General features: G+C 38.7%; 1 protein-coding gene across 7 annotated transcripts in view; it reads left to right on the top strand.

Moving 5' to 3' along the window:
* Positions 1–21,647, top strand: part of LOC129730492 (uncharacterized) — a 79,382-nt gene that overhangs the window by 52,935 nt on the left and 4,800 nt on the right. For all 7 annotated transcript variants that reach the window (XM_055689859.1, XM_055689857.1, XM_055689855.1 and 4 more), the window contains 6 exons: positions 7,197–7,404; positions 7,530–7,766; positions 8,014–8,195; positions 13,637–13,838; positions 14,322–14,447; positions 14,562–14,704. In XM_055689859.1, coding sequence (XP_055545834.1) covers positions 7,197–7,404; positions 7,530–7,766; positions 8,014–8,195; positions 13,637–13,838; positions 14,322–14,447; positions 14,562–14,704 — 1,098 coding nt within the window. The remainder of the gene's footprint in view (positions 1–7,196; positions 7,405–7,529; positions 7,767–8,013; positions 8,196–13,636; positions 13,839–14,321; positions 14,448–14,561; positions 14,705–21,647) is intronic.

The following is a 21,647-nucleotide window of genomic DNA, read 5'->3' as shown; positions in this document are numbered from 1 at the left end:
TATAGATTTGAAAACCCAAAATATTGACTTTGGATTCAATAAAATGTCCGAAAATTTCTAAAAAGTACAGATATTTTTAGATTTTATATGGACAGTTTAAACCGCAAAATTTGAATGATTTAGAATGTAATTTCTTTTGGATTGAAGAAAATTGTAAGCCGCAAAAGCGTCTCTAACATAGTTTCTAAGAACTAAACTGCCGCACATAGCAAATTCGTCTCATTCGCATTTTTACCGAAACAAAGTTAATAAGCGGAAATGGTAGCTAATTATGCATAGTTTCGTGTATGAATTCAACAAATTTGTTCTGAAAAACTACGAGAAAATATCCAGACATATTGCCCAATCTCGTTAGAAACTATTATACTTTACTTTTACTTTATTGACCGACGGACCGTTTACCGGTTCTTCAGTTACCTCGTACACCATCTTCTTCCACCGCGCACATTCACCAAGTGCGAGGTCTACCACGGAATTGACGACCTCTTCCTGGTTCTCTGCTGAATGTAGTTTTGGTGGCTCTCTCGTCAGGCATTCTGGACACATGTCCAGCCCGCTTTATTACCTTCACTATATCAGCATGTTTGTATACCTGGTACAACTCGTGATTCATGCGTCTGCGCCACACTCCATCTTCCAATTTACCGCCAAGTATCGATCGCAGAACTTTACGCTCAAAAACTCCGAGCACTCGTCGATCAGCCTCCTTCAGCGTCCATGCTTCATGTCCGTGAAGGGCAACCGGAAGGATCAGCGTCGTATACAGCGCTAGTTTAGTTTAGTTTAACCACTACAAATCATTCCCCACCAATCTCCACTTTAGTACCAATACCACCGGAACTCCCACACTCCCTGCCAGCTACCATGTACTTTACTTTGGTACAGTTAATGTTGAGTCCCAACTTCGCCGCTTCTTTCTAAAAAAGCCTTAAGGCCTCCTCCACGGCTCTGCGGTCGATACCGATGATATCAACGTCTTTCGCAAAACCAAGGAGCATGTGAGATATTATGATGATCGTACCGTTTCTTTGCACGTTTGCTCTTTGTACTGCACCTTCAAGAGCAATGTTGAACAGTAAGTTGGAGAGCGCATCCACCAGCTTCAGTCCATCTAACGTTACGAACGCGACTGATGTCTCGCCAGCTATCTGCACGGATGATTTCGATCCCTACAGCGTCATACGACTTAGTCTAATTAGTTTCGTCTGGAAACCATGTTCCAGCATTATCTGCCAAGGCTCGTTTCTATGCACTGAGTCATATGCCCCTTAAAATCCACAAACAGATAGTGAGTCTGCAAATTATACTCACAAAACTTATAAAGGATATGTCGAAGGGTGAAAATTTGATCCGTCGTAAAACGCCCCTGCCGAAAACCTACGCCGACAAAGGATTCCGTTAACGGTCTCAATCTGAAGAACAGGATACGAGACCACATTGTATGCGAAGTTTAGCAACGTAATGCGTCGATAGTTGCAACAATCCAGTGGATGGCCCTTCTTATAGATTTGGCATATGAGGCCTTCCAAACAGTCGTTCGGCATTTGTTCAACCACTCAGATCCTCAGTATCTGGTGGATCGATGGTACAGCCGCTCGCTTCCCGCTTTGGAAGTTCCCAGCGGCCTTACCGTTTTCCAGCTCACTTATCGCCTTTTTAACCTCCTCCTGTGTTGATGGCTCCACAGCTTGTTCGTCGCTCATACCTAATCCTCATCCTGTTCCTGTTTTGCTCCTCTCGCACTTCACCGTTTAATGGTGCCTAAACGTGCTCCTTCCACCTGGCTGCAACCGTCGGTTTGTTCGTAAGCAGGTTGCCGTCCTTGTCATTGCAAATGAACGTCACAGGGAAGTTTCTGCTCCTTACTTTGTTGTCAGTTCTATAAAAGCTCCGCAAGACGTGTATAGCAAACTTGTCCTCTGCACTGGCGAGCACTTGCTCTTCGTGCTCGTGCTTTTTCCAACGGTGGACTCTATTTTTGGTAGCTTTTGTCTCCCTCTATCTCTCTCTGTTCCGACGTGTAGCCACAGTGAGCATACGGCTCCTGGCATGATTCTTCTCGTCCGTCGCTCTCTGGTACTCAGCGTCAAACCAGCTTTTATGCTGTCTTCCACGCGTCGTACCTACCACATCCCTCGCAGTCGTTTTAATATAATAATCGTTAAATTTTAGCGCTAACGATAGTTCTCGATAAGTCGCAGGCGGCAGTTCAGGTGGCACAAAGTATGCGAATGATTACTTGCACTTGCAAAATATGATATAGTAGTTAACCAAAATAGCCAATTATTGTTCCCAATTCTCTACTGGCCGAATAGACTTCGGTAAAATTCAAAGTGAACAGACAGTATTCTTGCTTTTGCGACCTCGCACCCTGCTCTGCAAAAATTATCGATAATTCATCGATAATATCGATAAAAGCTTGGAAACTATCGATGTTATAGTTAACGGTTTTGCTCGATATTTCCCATCACTAAACACAGCCCATTTATGACTTCCATTCGTTCCTCTTGCTGTTCTGCGGTTCGTTGATCCAGCTCTTTGGCGTATTCTTCCGCCAAGCCATCAGCTTTCAAACGCTGTATGTTGAAACGCATCGTCCACTCTGCGCGAGGTTTCAACACGTTCGACAACCGTGCGCGGGTCTTACAAACGACGAGATAATGGTCAGAGTCAATATTTGGTCCCCGAAATGACCTAACATTAGTAACATCCGAAAAGTGCTGACTGCCAATCAGTACGTGAGATTTGAGAGCAGGCACCTATATTTGGATGCCTCCAGGGGAGTTTCCGAATATCTAAACGTGGAAAATAGGAGCTACATATGGCCATTCCTCTGACCGCGGCGAAGTTTATCAGTCTCAGGCCGTTTTCATTGGTTGACGAGTGGAAACTGTGCCTTTCAATGACCGGGCGGAAAAAATAATCCCTCGCTAGCTCGTACCAGTTCATTGTGAGATCAGATGTTCCACGTACCCAATTTCCAATCATTTGCCGTTTACTGTTTTCGTGTTCGTAGCCTAGGCCTTTGCCGATTGTAAACAACTATATCGCACGCATAGCCTTGGGGCTAATAGCGGTTCCGATCAACTATATTAGTTAAGAGAATTCGTTATCGACATTGTTTTGGCACATTTTGCATGTGAAGGATAAGTACAACGATACACCGTGCCCCAGTGCTGAGTCGAGTAAGTTTCCAGCTCGAAAAGATCCTTGACTCGATCGGGAATCGAACCCGATATCACAACCGTGTGGGAGAGCTAGTTGACCGACATCGCTAACCACAGAGCCACGGGGTACGGGCCGATTGTACCGTTTCATATTTCTAATCTCTTTTATCGTGGTTGGGAAAGGTTTAACAGGGTCGCGATACCTACCTATCTATCCTATCTTAGGTGTAGCCTATCTACCTATCTGAGGTGTAGCAGGCGGGATACAGCACTTCATGATTCCGCCGTCCACTCCGGGTCAGACGCTGTTGTACACCGTCTCGAACATGGGAGTACAGTTGCGGATGACCCCCTTCCCATTCGGCATACGACTAAAGTTTCCACCGGGGCCCTCGGGGCCCTGATTACCTGATCTCCGCTAAGATTACTCGTATTCCGGTTGGCACCTCGTGGAGGTTGGGATAAGAGTTGCTGGACAGAGGTGAGTGACCACATTAGGGTCTCAAGTTGCACGTGTCCAGTCATTTATTAAGAAGAGGCAGGAAAGACCGGCGCCTTGTCGAAGTTCCTTGCGTGTTTCAAACGGGCTCAATTATGCCCGATATCTTGGCTTGAATCAGTCATGTTAGTTTCGCAGGGAAACCATTTCTGTTCATAATTTTCCATAGCTCTGAACGGTTGATAGTTTTGTAAGCTGCTTTAAAATCGATGAAAAGGTGGTGCGTGAAGAATTGATATTCGCGACACTTTTGGCTGAATTGACACAGCGTGAAGATTCGCTCCGTTTCGATTTCCAATCCACCAAACAGCCGGTTGTTAACCGCCCACAAACCTTCCTGCTAGCAGCGAGAGATGGCGAAAGATGATCTGGAAGAACACTTTGTACGCTGCGTTGAGAATCGTGATCGCTCGGTAGTTCTCACTTTCCAACTTTTTGCCCTTCTTGCGTATTGGGCATATTACTCCCTCTTTTCAGTCTTCCGATAGCAGTTCTGTATACCAGATCCTCTGCGCCATTCAGGTGTTCGTTGTAATGCTGCTTCCATCTGCCGATCACCTCACGTACATCCGCCAAGGTGTCTCCATCATTACCCCGACACACTTCGACTCGTGACACAAAACCTGCGCGGGATGCGTGTAGTTTCTTGTAAAATTTACGTGTTTGCGATACAGCGATACAGCTGCTCCATTACCTCACATTCCAGCTCTTTCAGGCGACACTTTTTGTCCCAGAAAAGATGGGCCTGCTATCTTCGCTTTTGTTTATATCGCATCACGTTTTGACGAGTCTTGTAATGCTGCAATGCCCGCGCTGCATTCTTCTCGTCTAGATGAGCTTCGATAAGTTCTTCCTCATTCGGTAACGCTACCTCAAGGCTTTGCAAGTACGCAGTGACGACTTCGGGGAGTTTGAGCCACTCCATACCGTGTCAGGCTAAGGTAGCATCTGACGCATTTTGGCCATCAAGAGATAGTGATCAGAACCAACGTTTGCGCCACGATAGGTTCGGACGTCGATAATATCCGAGAAGTGCCTTCCGTCAATCAAAACGTGATCGATTTACGATTCGGTCTGTTGTGGTGATCACTAGGTGTACCGATATGAAAGGATATGCTGGAAGTAGGCACTACGTCTGGCGATGTTCTTAGAGGCGGTGAAGTCAATGAGTCGGAAACCATTTTGATTCGAAAGCCGGTGTGCGCTGAACTTTCCTTAATTTCTCCTCCTATTCGACCTGAGCGTAAGATCTTCGATGATAATTTTGACGTCATGTTTTGGACAGCTGTCGTATGCATGCTTCAGCTGGGCGTAAAAGGCGTCTTTATCGTCATCGTTACTACCTAGGTGAAGGCTGTGCAATGTAATGGCACTAACGTTGTGGAAACGGCCTTTAATCCTCAACTTGCTGTACCGATTGGTCATTCCGCAATCACGCACTTCTGCATTTTGCCATCACGATTAAGGCAGTGCCCAGCTCGTGTGTGTTGCCGCAGCTTTGGTAGATGCGCCCTTCCAGCATACCTTTTGCAGCGCTGCAATTTCAAACTTGTGGACCCTCAATAAGTCGGAAAGAATGCGGGCACTTCCCAAAAAATCAAGAGACTTGCAGTTTCATGATCCGAGTTTCCAATCGTTAATCGGTTTTTGTACCGGTCCGTTTTGACATTACAGTAATCGTTCGCTAACTGGGTGCTGTTTTACTGGGCTGCTTTTTAACTGGTCGTTCGCTAACTGGGCTATAGCCCAGTTAAAAAGCAGATGAACGTCAAAAATCAGCGTTTGGCATGTTCCTGTCAAAACGAGATAGGGGCACATGAATAGTAAATTGAGATTGATTTTTTCAGTTCAATGGATTCTGGTTGTCATCACACATGCGATCCACTAGATATTAATCTATTTGTTTCCAGGTCAAATAAATGTTTTATGAAAACAACATGTTTCCAGGCAACGGTTAGTGCAAATAAAGCACACGCAAGGCTAACAATTTATTTTTTCTCATTATCTGTTCATCAATCAGGATTTTTAGTGTATTTGTTTAAAACATTTTACAATTTTCGCTGAGAGTTTTGCCTAGCGCCATTACATCGAAATCCCCCTCGATATTTGACGACATTTGAAATGTCAGCCCAGTTAGCGAGTGACATTCGTTAACTGGGCTAGGCCCTCAGCCCAGTTAGCGAACGAACAGTGTATTTGCTTCCTATACTGATGATTTTTACGGCTGGCTTGTAAGGCCAGTAAGTTATAAATAGCAAATTGTTGGAATAAATTATGCCGAATGATATTTTTCCGAAGACTTGAATCTTTTTATCGACAGACTTTGCTGTTGATTATTATTTAATAAAAAAAAATTATCAATTGTTTGTACCAGAACTAACTATTTCTAATGAACGAAAGCAACTTATTTCAAATAGAGAACCGAAATCCTTTACAACAATGATCCAAACATTGTCTTACGTTTTTGTAGCTGGAAAGCATTCTTCTCGAGAAAACATTTTTCCATTCCACCCACAATGCTAGCCCAGCAAGAGCACTGAAGTAGATAGCACTAGACTCGGTCAATGGTCCTGTTTACCAGTCAGCAGAGCGAATCCCTCGAGTAACTAGGCCACATTAAGCTACGTGACACCAATTCTCCCCGTCTTGCATTCGTTCATTCGGTTTGGTCCGCCCATCCGGCACTTTTTAACCATGGGCTCAGCAAATTTGTCGGATTGAACCAACCAAGCATATACTATCCGGCATCCATCGCGCTTAGGCTCTCTCATCCACAATGATTCATTCCTGCGAGATTATGGGCTAAACTCAGTCTGGTTGACTGGTTGCTCTCTCGTTGTGGAAGTATGAAAAATAATATGTGGCATTCGCTTTTAGCTTTCAGATTTGTTTTTATAACTCCATCAATTAAATAGAAGAGTAGGTCTGCGCAAAATTTTGTTCGTTTTATCATTGTATGACGTCAACATAAATTGTTAATGCTGGTAGATAGGCAAAATGAGCAAAATGTCGTTCGCGTACACATCGTATGAAAGTCTAACAAAGTGTTTTCCGATAAAACGGATATATTTATTTGCATGTAAATTTGATCCGATTCTCAAGTATAGCCAACGAAACATGATGAAATGATTTTCCGATGACCATTTATTGTATTTCCATCATGGCGACGGATGTGGTGATGGCACTGGCTATCTCCATCCATATAGTTACACAAGCTGACCTCAAACGGACGGTCACAACCCCAATTGGTTTCATTGTGTGCCGGAACCAGAGTTCGGCAAACACCGATCGGCAGATACGATTGATTGTTTCCTAGCCTGTCGGAAGCAATTTATTTTTCATTACGGTCACCCACACCGCCGCTGTCAACTTGTGTTCCGAGATTCGTAGGACTTTGCTAGTTTTTGGTTGCTGTTTCCTAGCGATCGAAAATAGATTTTCTCTTTTTCGTATACGCAGGGAACCAACGCTGCACTGTGCTTTTAACAGCTTAGCTAAACAATGTTTGCCCTTTTCGAATTCATTTGCAGGAACAGTGTTCGTTACCAGTACACAGCGCTGGACAATGGAATCGGCGCTCCGGACCGAAACCCACGGGAGCGAGCAGCACGCGATCGGGCGTTCGCCGCCTGTCAAGACTGGCTGCAGAATACGGGAGGAAGGTACGAATCGATAGCGCACCTAGATGATATCGGTAATCGACCGAACAAGCACTGGTTCCTGTTGAATGATTGCACGGTAAGTGTAGAGCCAACTAGTAAATGAAAACTCATATTAAAACTGCTGGAAGCAATTTTGTTCAAGCTTTTTGTGTGCCTTTCAAAACACACAATCTATCTGATTTCTCCATTTCTCGTTTGCAGGTGCGCACGGATCGTCTGATGACATTGCTCCCTTTACCTTCTGATTGCATTGCCTTAGAGGAGCTTCCCCCGTCCGAATGCCCGCAAGGTGTCCTAATGGAGCTGCTCGGGTCGCTACAGCATCCATACATATATCCGGTGTTAGATTTAGGTTTTTTTCCGACTGACACTCATCATTACGCGTGTCTCGTAATGCCGTTCAACCCACGTGGGAGCTTAAAGGATCTCATTTACAAGGTAACTACAGTGCGACAAACTACGCAAGGGAGCCGTTGATGATAATGGTGACGTCAATCATCATTGTCTGCACCGGAGGCGAAACGCCGTAGCCAAGATAATGAATTTAGCCTTGATTTAAAATTCAATTTTCTTTTTTTTTTCGCACGTACACCCGCTGGAGTATTACAAACATGAGCGTCATTTAAATTATTGTCTATTCTGCTCTTTTCCATTTATCACATACAACATCTACACACCCGTGCAGTCTCAGTGGAACGAGCCGTGGAGCCGAAAATACACGCGAAAGTCCACGTGCCTGCCCCTGTCACAGGTACAGCGACTAGGACGTCAAATATTAGAAGCATTATTATTTCTGAAGGAGCGCGGTATACCGTCGCACGGCCATTTGCATAGCGGAAACGTTATACTCCAGAATGGTGTGGCCAGGTATGTTTCCCTTGAACGACTTCCGTCACGCTCTCTATTTTGGCTATCTCGAACAGTTTTAATGTTAATCGTCGTTTGATGAACATTTTGCGCGATAAACTGCCCTTAATTGGCCGTGCCATAAAATCATCTTACCCGGACAATCAATTATTCAGCTGTCATTTTATACTGGCTTATTGTGCGCTTAACCTAGATTTGCTGCCCTTAATTGGTCGAATTTCGGGTAGCTGTGGAAGGTATAGTTGAACAAGTGGAAATTGGGATTGAAGCCAAATGTAGGGGTAAAAAAATAAGTGATAATTTGCGGTTTACCGCAACGTGAACCTATCACACACAAAAAAGAAAATTATGATGAACATAAATGTTGCAAAGTTTCAGGTGAAAATCAATAAACGTTTCGCACTTGTGCAAAGATGAAAAACAGGAATTTGATTATGTTTTCGTCAATTTGATTAGTTAGAATGTACAATATTTTGTCAATTGAATAACGAATTCTGTTATAAATATGCTTTTTAAAAAAACACGCTTTTGAACATTCAAGTTTATGATAACAGAATGTGATATAATTCTGTACTTTTTATCATTCTGAAATATCAAGAATATTACAGGCTTTGTTATTTCTATCAAGTTTAGATACATTTGTGTTACCAGTTTGTTATAATCGTTTGATCGGGTCAAATGTTGTTTAGTGTCTTGTGGTCGTGGCTTTGCACACTAGCCAGAGCTAGTGGCCTCATCGCTAGCCAGAGCTGTCCCATTTTTCTGGTAGAACTTATTCGAGTTCTATCACGATAAAATTGATCGTCATATGAGCAGTACTACTGATCAATCAGCTCTTCCGGTAATACGGCGTTTCAACGACTTTGGTAGCATGAGGCCGATTGTTGTCATGCAGTAGAATCACTTTTTCGTATCTCTACTCGTATTGTAGCCGTTTCCTGCGGAGTGCTCGGCCTAATTGCATATATTGAAGTCGATAGAGGAACACTTTTTTTACCGCTAGAGTTGTTGTTCACAACAATGACGCTCAACTTCTCTTGGCTTTAAATCAATCATCATGTTTCTTGTTTCTTAATCATTCTCAAAGCATGCATTCTTGACACTTTGACACTTCACGCTGAATTCCAAAAAAGTCACACACAAAATCCTACCCACCTTGCAATTATTATTGCTATTACTTGGCTGGAGTAACTAACGAAGCTCGATAAGGAAGGGTAGTAGAGTTATAGGCGTAGAGAGAAGAGTAAAAGCATAAAAATCCGTCACTTTCCACGGTGACAAAGTAACCTTCCTTTCCGTTCTAGTCGTTAGAGATGCAGAGGTAAACTCGGTCTCTAACAACAATGATTGTAATACTTTCTTTTTTCCCTAATTGACCGTAAGGACGTAGCCGGCTCCGTTATCAATCTATGAAAAGCGGAAGCTAATGAATCGTTGTACACTGAAGATGGTAAATTAATCCCAAATTACCCATCTCAAGGTGATTCTTTGTGTAACTACGAAATGTGCGGTCGTTCAAACTAAAGCTCTTTCTTCACACGGAGAGTCATCGACATCAAAATTGAGCCGTTCTATATAAAATGAATAAAACATATATTTATTTAGAATGTCGATCCAAATTTTGCTGAAACTTTCTACATTTTTTCCTTTTCGATAAAGACGTCATTTTATGATATCAGCTCTTAATGTTCACGGCTGCTGCTTCAGAAGTGTCTATCCAAAAATGTGACTGATGAAGATAATATTCTATAGGTACCATAAAAACAGTTTATTTAAATCAAATGGTGTCTGCAGCAGAGTTGTAAGTAATGAAGTTGCAACAACAGAAAAGAAACGTACACTGTAAAAAAGATTCTGTGTCAAATTTTCCTAATTGTTACAAAATATTATATATCTCAAAAAGTATTTTTTTTTAATTTGAATATTTATTATTCAAAACATAGCAATGTTTACTACTAACATTCAAAATCTAGCGCTGATAGACAGAGAAAAATTTAAAATAAAACTATTTTTTTAATTTTTTTTTTTTTTGGAAAAAAAAATTATCTATAACTTTGCCGAAGGCACTACACCGATCAAATGAACCGTTGAGATGCTATTTTTCTATCATTCATTTTATTGATACCACTTTTTGTTTTAAAAAATAACAGAAGGTTGTATGCGACCGCAAGGTTGACGTAGATCTACATAAGGTTGTTTGTAACATTACTTTTTTTTTTTATTCTCGCTTATTTTCCGTCGGTCTAGTTCCGCCACTGTTGTGGCCAATCACCGACGCCCAGGGAGGCGACTCCACACCCAGGACCCTAACTCACGATCCGTTTATTAACGGACCGGCGCCAACGGCTTTACTTCCTCATGCGATGGAAGGCGTGATCTCAGAGATATTTCGCCTCAGAAAATCTCCCGGTGTCGGCTAGGATTGAATCTAGACCAGTTGGGTTGGTTGTGAGTGGATCACGCCACCTCACAACCATCGACACCTATGTCGGCGGTGGGATTCGAACCCAGGCGTCGAGCGTGGTTGGCGGAGACGTTACCAACCACACTAGGCCCCCGCTCTGTAACATTACTTGTATTAAATATTTTTAAAATTTAGAGCTAAAGAGGAGTTGAAGTGCTACCAAATTTCAATTAGCACATATCAATATGACATCACTGAACATGAATGTAACTATGCGGCGCACGCAAATTTCAGCAGTCAAAGTGCAGGTTAAAATAACAACAACTTTGAATTCTAGTGCAAAACGAGAATATATTAGTGTGTTAGCATCGAACCATCTATTGGGATAGAAGAAAGCAAAACATATTCAAAATCTTGTAAACGTTTGATTCAAATAATAATCTCAATGAGGCACTTCATAAAAACTCAGCAAATTGAAAACGTTTGTATGTTGCCAAAATACGACAAATTGTTTCTCTAGAAGATGTGGCGGCCAATACACCTACCGCTGATGTTGCCACTACCGTACAAAAGCAGCTTTCTGCTGAAGGAAGTACCAACCGATGTATCTACTATTGATGCTATCGCTACCGCACAAAACGGGTTTTCAATAGAAGAAGGGCCCCTGCACCTACCACTGATGCTAGTGCCATTACCGCTGCTGGTACCTACTGTTTCTTAATTGTCCTAGTCGCCATCTATTAGTAAAACGATTGATTTGAGCAGAGACAGACTGTTGTATAATCCAAAAAGTACATTCTCAGTTTATTTGGTATATAATCCTCTCGTCCGTGCAAGGAAAAGCAAGCATTAAGCGACTAATCAAATGTCGAAATCTACGTTTCAAGTAACAACAATTTTAATAGTATTATAGTTTGAATGAACAAATTACAATTTTTGTGCATTTGGGCGGATGCATGAATGCATTTCAAATCGAATGCTGCAAGAATGAAGGATATTCATAGAAAACTAACCGACTTATTAGCATTTAAAATTGATATATTTCATATTTTTCCCTTTTCCATTTTTAGTGTTTTCTTTTACACCCTTATGTAGTCGAGCTTTTTGAGAGACGTTCTACGTCAAAAACAAAAACCAAATTCCGGTGTAGGATTTCAGATTCAACTTTTTAAATAGTTTTATAAAAAATTTCAGACAATTTCCTAGAAGTCATTCCTTGACAACTTTGCTCTATCTCTTGTCATTATTCGGGTATATCGATTTATTAAAATAATTTCAACCGCTTTCAAATGTTAGTACAGAAAATATGCAGAATTGCTTAGGGTAGTAAGGCTTAGTAAGGGTAGTGAAAACACCCACAAGGTTTCATTGAATCCTGAGAGGATGCTGCCAACATCTGGTCGAGTTGGTACGAAATCCTTCAATATTGAAATTGACACTTTTTCCGCGAAATTGCTCAAGTTGTTTCATTTAGAGCAGTATCTCGGTAAGCTTTCCTTAACTGTCGATGCGCTTCCGCTACCGTTTTCTTTGAATGAAATGAGAAAAGTAATAATTTCCGTAGATGACGAGTATTTGTACAAAATCAGAAATTTTCAGAAATCTAAAGGTAGGTATATGAATGTACAATAAAATCAGTAACGTGTCAATGAGCAGGCACTTCTTGTGATACAAATCTTATACAACGTGCTCATTAAATGTGCATAATAGACTCAAAAACGTAAAATGAGGATTGGAAACATTAAACTGTCAAGTTTTCTTGAAAATTAAAAACTTAATTTTCGACGCTAGCTATCAATCGCGTTTTTCTCGAAACTATGATTTTTAAATTATGCCAGTGTTGCACAGAACCGACGATATGTTATCCTATTGCACCATAGTAAATATTTCCTCAGGATTCCGCGTAAGAATTTGCCAATTAAAAAATTCAACGATGTTGGATAAATCAGATAATGGCCTGATTTTTCGTTTACTGAAAAAGACAGCAAATATTTTTGACAAATAATTGAATCAAATTATTTATAACTACAAGGCGAACAAATTTTGACCGTCGTTTCAAGCAAATATATGCTTTATGTAATGCCCACTTTAGAGCTGCTATACAGTTTGACGACGTCAGTTTCGTGTTTGATAGGGTATGTAGTTTTATTGCACTGTTGCATAGAAAAATATAGTAAATCTTGCGGAATTTTCCAAGGAACTCGGGAATCCCGGGAATCAATATTTCTGTTCCCGGGATCCGGGAATCCCGGGAAGTGGCATTTCCCGGGAAATCGTTCCCGGGATTGCAAACCCTAATACATACCTGCCCTAGCTATAAAGTAATCGTGAGCCTTCATAATAAAAACAAATGAAAAAAAGTACAATGACTAAAGTTGTGAATCAAAATCGAAACTTTGCTCAAAGTCACTTTTCTGGTAAATTCTTTATAAAAAAAAACATTGTACATAACGTGGAACACAAGTTCTGTAAAACATTACCCTGTGATTTTTTTTTGCCAGTAAACTTTTTTGTCAAATGATAAAGTTCACATTGTTCCTCATACACATACCAAAAAGCAAGCATAAAGGAATTATTTTGGAATTGTCGTTTGAGTTGATTTTTTCCTCCCCTCCAGGAGCGAGTTTTTCGACTTATGCCCTTACACACACTTTACGGTGAATTTGAACTTTTGAGCTTTATTCGGGAAAACGATCCCATTATTTTATCGTTTTAACTTATTCAATCGTTTTTGCCGAATTTGCCTCATAAATTTTAATTTTCAACTTAATTTGTGATCTTTTTCACAACTTTTGACATAACTTTTTGCTGAATTTGAGACCTAGTTTTTAAGGACTTTCTTTTGCGCGAATAATTGTCCTAAGAATCTTTTGTTCAATAAATGGTGATGCAATCAAATTTACGTAAATTTTTTGTCGAATTTATATACTGAGTTCGATGATATTTCAGTTGTGCTCACCACCAATTGTCTAATTTCATAATTTTTATTATATATTATCTATTATTATAGATATATATTATATATTATATATTATAGATTATCCGGTCTGGAGAACGGTCTGCTCGGGCTAAACTCCCGGGTCAACGCAGTGGTATGGGCGCATACCGCACCGGACATCGACAACATCGACGTCATCTGCTTCGGCCACTTGCTGTTCGAGATGTGTGCTGGCTATGAACTATCCTCGCCGCAGCCAACGCCGGGCCACTATCAGCTGGATCTCGAACGCTACCCACAGGTTGTTGAACCAAGTTTTATTTGAAGTTTTTTTTAGTAGAAAAATGGTCAACAACATGCACTTATACATTTCATTCCAGTAATAAATATTGATGAGGATACTCTAGAATTGTTGGCGAAGTTGGAATTAATTTTATAAGTGCAACCGTTACCGTTTCAACTGATGAACTCTGAATAGATCCATTATTCACTCACGGAACAATATGATAAAAATCTATTTTAGCTTGACCTCAGTTCGCTATTATCGGTGTCAGCATTGACTGAGTGCTACTTGTCGCATCCAACAAAGCCGACAGATAACAGCAATCATTTTTGCACGCTTCTTGCCAGCGTAGCCGCAAAACCGTGGGCACAACAACGTGGAAGCAATCTGCGGAGCTTGAATAATGGATTGCGACATTTTGATTTGCCGCTTTTTCGCACCTCACATCCCTTGTTTGTTATCTTATGCTATGTTTGTTTTTTTTTTCGATGCCCTCCACAGGTTGCCGATGTTTTGCAGATGATATTCGAATCACCGGATGGTCGATATCCGACAGTTGAAGAACTGGTCCTTTGTGATATATTCCGCAATATCGATTTAAGAGAACTGCGAGGAACTTGTGTGCCTGTAAGTTCGTTTGTATATGTATTCTAATCATTTGTTTATGTGGATGTTGGATTTTTAAAAGTATCATCAGCTTAAAGTACTACTAATACGTTTTTTTTCGCAAATTTAATGCAGTCCTTTAAACATGGCTTGAGTCGCTCGACGATGAGTCTGCTGAACGCCGTACGAAGACGACAGGGTGCGATACTAAGCGGATCTTATAGCGAAGGCAGCTCGCCGTGTACACCACCGTCTACCCCACGTGAGCGGAAAACTGGGTGTGTAACTTTAATTGAAACATCAACCACTTTTTTCGCTTACACATGTGCGAAGCACGCCGCAATACGAACAATAAGACTTTTATGACTACACCCCCGCACCACCCACAAAAAACGACCGCGTACTGATATTTTTTCGTTCTATGTTTTTTTCCTCTGTTCCCTTCGCTGATTCTAATTCGTATTTCATCAGCTTACGAAAAGATAACATTTGCTTTGTTAAAGTTCTAAAAAACAACGTATTTTAAAAACAATTCCACAGTTAGAATACCAACTCCCTTAGAGAGCTTTTCTTCCCACATACTGACTTTCTGTTTCTACATTTCTTCTTCATTTCACAAACAAAACCATGTCTTCATCAACTGATGTTATGCCAATGTTCGCCAATGATGACGATGCCGAATCTTCGGATCGCTTGCGATTGTTGAAAAAAAAAAACAGTTCCCCAAACAGTAAGCAGAAAGCTTCGTAGCAAGCTAAATTGTGTCCTGCAACACGAAGGGCCATATTTTAAATCGATCTGCCGATAGCGAGATTATCCAATGCAATCTACAGTTGTTCGCCCGAGGCTTTTAATGAGAAGTGTAACTTTTCTGCATAATAATAAGCTTCGTTGAATACTAAGTAAAGAGTGATTACAGTAAAAACATATAGCAGTAAAGTCCATGCAAACATAATTTATTGAGTAACATTGATAGGCTAAAGTAGTGTGGACGTAAATTTTCGATAGAAACTTCTAAGAGCAAGCGCACCGGAAAGTATCTATTCAGGCTGTTGATTTCACAACGTCGATAGCTATTGGGGTTGCGTACACAAACAAAACAACAGATTGACATTTGATCCAATAGCAACGTGTAGACTCGTTGCTACTGTGTTGCCAAATGTATGAACTCACTGTTAAACGAGGTTAGGTGCAGGTAGCCAAACTAACTTTAATAACCTCAATTTAGCCACTAGTGCTCTTGCTCTTACAATCAGTGCACAATCGGTTCGACATTTCTCAATTCTTTGGATCAATATAAAGATTAATCGTTATTTTGAATGAAAGTATTCTTTTAGTTGCTTTTAATTGTAAGACAAGTGCCAGATTGTTTTTTTTTTTTTGCAGAATGAACCGTTTCACAATCTTTCTTTGTTTGGAAAAAAAAATAATAGATAGTTTATTATTGTTCTGTAAATCCACTGTAAATCCACGAAGAATGTTCATAGAAAAACGAACCAAAACTTGTGAAACTTGTAGGAAATGAATTTCTAACGGAACTTTTCGGAAAAAAGTTATCTGGTTGATTGAAATGTGGAAATAAATTACTTAGAAAGGCTTATGTTATTTTTCAGAAAAAACTAAAATTGAGCAAAACAATAACTAGTTTTGTTTAGGTTTACGTATCGGTATCGTTCAACTAAACGAATTTCGAATTACTTGTTTGTAATTATTTAAAAAAAAACTGCAAAATGCAAATAAATAAAATTCCAAATTAGGTAGATAATACCAATAAAAGTCAAATTGCTTTTAAAATTTTCGGCCAGTGCTTGTTAGGGTTCCTCGTCAATGCATATAAAACTTTTAATAAAACCAGCATACGAAGCTTAGGAATTTTTTTTAATAGAAAAAAAAGAATACTAAGAGTATTGTTAGGGTTCATAAAAAAAAAACAGACGTGAGGAAAAGTAAGTAGCAAATTTGTTTCACAATATCGAAACCGATTTTCACTCTTTCTATTTTTCGTTGCGTTTGCTTATGCGATAGCTTTCGGGCCCATAACGCGTAGTTATATCATTCAGCCAATTGAATTAGATTTTGTTATGTATCGATTGTCATGTTATATGGCACATGCGTATATGTTGAAAAATATTGTAGTAGCAATTTGATTAATTATTTGTTGGTATTATGAAATATTTTTTTTGTGTTGCTGCACTATAATTAACCAGAAGCAAATTATAATATGAAAATAATCAGTACTAGCATGTTTTACCGTATCGTACAACTGTTTTGCATATTTGCATGTTTATTTTTTGACGCCATTGATGGCAAAATTAAACAGTTAAAAAAAATGACGACGGAATCCAAATCTTTGTCAAATTTCTAAATCAATTGGATGTATAATTTTTTCAAAACTTCGATGTTATTCATTCGAACTGAGCGGAATGTAATTACCATCAATCGTTTTATGAATTCGATACAGGTATCGAAAGTCACATACTTTAAGAAAAAGAAATTATTTATAATCCTACTTAGCTCCATAGTTTTAGGAAGAACCATAATCATTCAACTAAACTAAAAAAAAATGCGAAATGTATAACATTCATTTGATGAAGACAACTTCGAACAACTTTTACGTCATCGCCTTCCTTTGCCTCATCTACAAAAACAACGATACATAAAATTGTAAATATAGTGTTTCCCCATTCCTTCCCATCAAGGGGACCTTCCCTTAATTTGCATGCGTGTTTGATAGATCATTGTGATCGTTCCATAATCGTGGTTCTAATCGTTCTTTCTATGTTTTGGTTAATATTTCCCAGCAACTACCATCAAGCGTACTATGACACATTCGATTTTCGATTGGCGTGAACAATAAACTCCAAACATCTCATTGAAAAATAAAACAAAAATTCAGTTCGTTTGATATACTTAAACTACATCGGCTATTATCTTAAATCTAATAAATATATGCATGTTAATGTACATGAGTGTAACTTTCGGTAAGAAATTAAAAACCAGATCGGTTTTACTGTTCCGTACGCTAGTTTTGTTTCTCAAACGTGTAGGCTACATATTTGATTGAAAAAGTAGAATGAATTTGAACTGAACCAATTTCGTACTGCCTATTCTCTGTTTCTCGAAAGAAGGTTTTGAAGATTCAACGGAGACGGTTTAACAAAAGCCAGCTTTTAATTGTTTGAAATATTCGACTAACATTACACAGTCACATTTTCGGTTGAAAACAATACAACTACAAGAAAACATCGAACTTACAAAATAGTGAATAAAAACATCGTGTAAATAATTTATTTTCACTTCAGTACTACAATTTGCAGTGGCGACTTACTGTAGTAAAATTATCCTGTTCAGTGGTCATGAAATCAAGTTGTGACTAGAATAAATACGCCTTTTTTAACTTTGCGTAACTTTGGTATCTCCCAGTTGGTCTCGAGGTACGATGTTGATCAAACAAGCCAGTCGCCGTAGATTCGAGTCTCAGCTCGGGAGAAACTTTTAGTGTCAGTAGGAATTGTGTCCTGTACACTAAACAGTTGGCTGCGAAGTCTGTGTACTATAAATAAACAGAAGGTCATGTTCCGAATTGGAATGTAGCAACTAAGGCTTTACATTTTTTTAACTTTGGTATTGTAATGAAAAGAGCACAAAAAAGTACATATTATGAAAATCGTGAAAATATTGCTAAAAAAATCATAAAATATAATGATAAATAAAATTTAATTGCTATGATGGCATTCACATTAAATTTTATATGCATATTTCAATTTTCAAACAACAGTGATATACGATTGATAACATAACAAGTATCACTTATCATGTTCAAAGCAACGGCAAAGAAACAAATTCGGAACAACAAATTAAAAATAAACAAAAGTAAATGCAGGAGTCACATATAACAAAAAGCGGGTGATCTACTGACAAAAATAAAAATACGGAAAGTATAAAATAACAATTCAAAAATGAACAAATAAACTAAGAGAAAATTTTAATAAATCAAAAAGCGCTTTCATTAAAATAAGTCCAACGGTAAAGGTAGATAAATTTAAATATCGAAAACCAAAAACTAATTTTAATAAAATCAAGCTTAGAATTTAAACAAAATTGAAATAATAAACTACGATGATAACAAAAAAGCGCTAAGGAGAGCAACAAAAGGAAAGAAATCAATATCCAGGAAAATAAATATTAAAGCAATAATATTGATTTAGTTGATTTTGAAAGTTTTGTTTAAAATATTTTGAATAGAAAAATAAACATTTTTTTCTCCTAAAAACTATTATAAATTTTTAGTAAAAAGTCGAGGATGGCGAAATACAAGAAAACTTTTTCTCGAATTTAAAGTTTCCAAGAAATTTTTAATTTCAACATTTTTATGAAAAATTGTACTGTGCTGTTTCGATTTAATCTCGGTTAAAAAAGGATGGGAATGTATTTTCCCGAGAATCACACAAAATTGTGGATTTGGTGAAATGATTAAAGTCAATATTTTTTGTTAGATTTTAGATTTTTCAACACATAAAAATATGTGATCAATATAGATCGCATTCGAGGAACCCAAATCCACTCCAAAACCATTCAAAATCCAATCAAAATCCATTACAAGTCCATTCTAAATCTAATTCCAATCCAAATTCATTCCAAATCCAATTGAAATCCAATCTAAATGCAATCCAAATCCAATCCGAATCCAATCCAAATGCAATCCGAATCCAATCCAAATGCAATCCAAATCCAATCCAAATCCAATCCAAATCCAATCCAAATCCAATCCAAATCCAATCCAAATCCAATCCAAATCCAATCCAAATCCAATCCAAATCCAATCCAAATCCAATCCAAATCCAATCCAAATCCAATCCAAATCCAATCCAAATCCAATCCAAATCCAATCCAAATCCAATCCAAATCCAATCCAAATCCAATCCAAATCCAATTCAAATCCAATCCAAATCCAATCCAATTCAAATCCAATCCAAATCCAATCCAAATCCAATCCAAATCCAATCCAAATCCAATCCAAATCCAATCCAAATCCAATCCAAATCCAATCCAAATCCAATCCAAATCCAATCCAAATCCAATCCAAATCCAATCCAAATCCAATCCAAATCCAATCCAAATCCAATCCAAATCCAATCCAAATCCAATCCAAATCCAATTCAAATCCAATCCAAATCCAATCCAATTCAAATCCAATTCAAATCCAATCCAAATCCAATCCAAATCCAATCCAAATCCAATCCAAATCCAATCCAAATCCAATCCAAATCCAATCCAAATCCAATCCAAATCCAATCCAAATCCAATCCAAATCCAATCCAAATCCATCCAAATCCAATCCAAATCCAATCCAAATCCAATCCAAATCCAATCCAAATCCAATCCAAATCCAATCCAAATCCAATCCAAATCCAATCCAAATCCAATCCAAAGCCAATCCAAATCCAATCCAAATCCAATCCAAATCCAATCCAAATCCATCCAAATCCAATCCAAATCCAATCCAAATCCAATCCAAATCCAATCCAAATCCAATCCAAATCCAATCCAAATCCAATCCAAATCCAATCCAAATCCAATCCAAATCCAATCCAAATCCAATCCAAATCCAATCCAAATCCAATCCAAATCCAATCCAAATCCAATCCAAATCCAATCCAAATCCAATCCAAATCCAATCCAAATCCAATCCAAATGCAATCCAAATCCAATCCGAATCCATCCCGAATCCAATCCAAATCCAATCCAAATCCAATCCAAATCCAATCCAAATCCAATCCAAATCCAATCCAATCCAAATCCAATCCAAATCCAATCCAAATCCAATCCAAATCCAATCCAAATCCAATCCAAATCCAATCCGAATCCATTCCGAATCCAATCCAAATCCAATCCAAATCCAATCCAAATCCAATCCAAATCCAATCCAATCCAAATCCAATCCAAATCCAATCCAAATCCAATCCAAATCCAATCCAAATCCAATCCAAATCCAATCCAAATCCAATCCAAATCCAATCCAAATCCAATCCAATCCAAATCCAATTCAAATCCAATCCAAATCCAATCCAATTCCAATCCAAATCCAACCCAAATCCAATCCAAATTCAATCCAAATCCAATCCAAATCCAATCCAAATCCAATCCAAATCCAATCCAAATCCAATTCAAATCCAATCCAAATCCAATCCAAATCCATTCCGAATCCAATCCAAATCCAATGCAAATCCAATCCAAATCCAATCCAAATCCAATCCAAATCCAATCCAAATCCAATCCAAATCCAATCCAAATCCAATCCAAATCCAATCCAAATCCAATCCAAATCCAATCCAAATCCAATCCAAATCCAATCCAAATCCAATCCAAATCCAATCCAAATCCAATCCAAATCCAATCCAAATCCAATCCAAATCCAATCCAAATCCAATCCAAATCCAATCCAAATCCAATCCAAATCCAATCCAAATCCAATCCAAATGCAATCCAAATCCAATCCAAATCCATCCAAATTCAATCCAAATTCAATCCAAATCCAATCCGAATCCAATCCAAATCCAATCCAAAACCAATCCAAATCCAATCCAAATCCAATCCAAATCCAATCCAACCTAAATCTAATCCAAATATAATCCAAATCCAATCCAAATCTAATCCAAATCTAATCCAAATCCAATGCCAATACAATCCGAATCTTAATCCAATCCAAACGGAAAATCCAATCAGACGGAAAATTAAACCTTTTTGGCCACGTACTGAATCGAAAGGTTCGGATTACGCTTGAAGTTATTCCTCGCCAACCTTGCAGTCGTCCTTGCTCTCCTTCCGCTGCGTCTGGATCGCCTCGAACGATGTCTTGAAACGAGAAACAGTCGAGAGGTCAATTCCCAACTGTTTAGTGATTCATATTTAGGACTGGCTTGGATTTTTCACGACGGCGCAGTTGAGGAAAAAATTGAGTTTTTCTTCGTTCATGTTATGGAAACTTAAAGTTGTTATAAAACTTTTGGTAAAAAGTACAGGATGAATTTTTCACATGGCTATCAACTTTCTAAATCCGTTTTCAAGATTACTGATTCTCTGCCATGAATTCTATGAACCATAGATTCATAAATATGATATCACATAATTTACTTGTTGAAAAGAATTCCACCACCCGCCGCAAATATTCAATAAGCTAAGTTTCATTCTAATCAACAATGGTCAGATAAATATTTACAT

This window comes from Wyeomyia smithii, chromosome 3, assembly GCF_029784165.1.
Source record: "Wyeomyia smithii strain HCP4-BCI-WySm-NY-G18 chromosome 3, ASM2978416v1, whole genome shotgun sequence".
In the NCBI taxonomy this organism is placed as follows: domain Eukaryota; kingdom Metazoa; phylum Arthropoda; class Insecta; order Diptera; family Culicidae; genus Wyeomyia; species Wyeomyia smithii.
This window is presented reverse-complemented; position numbering and strand designations above follow the sequence as displayed.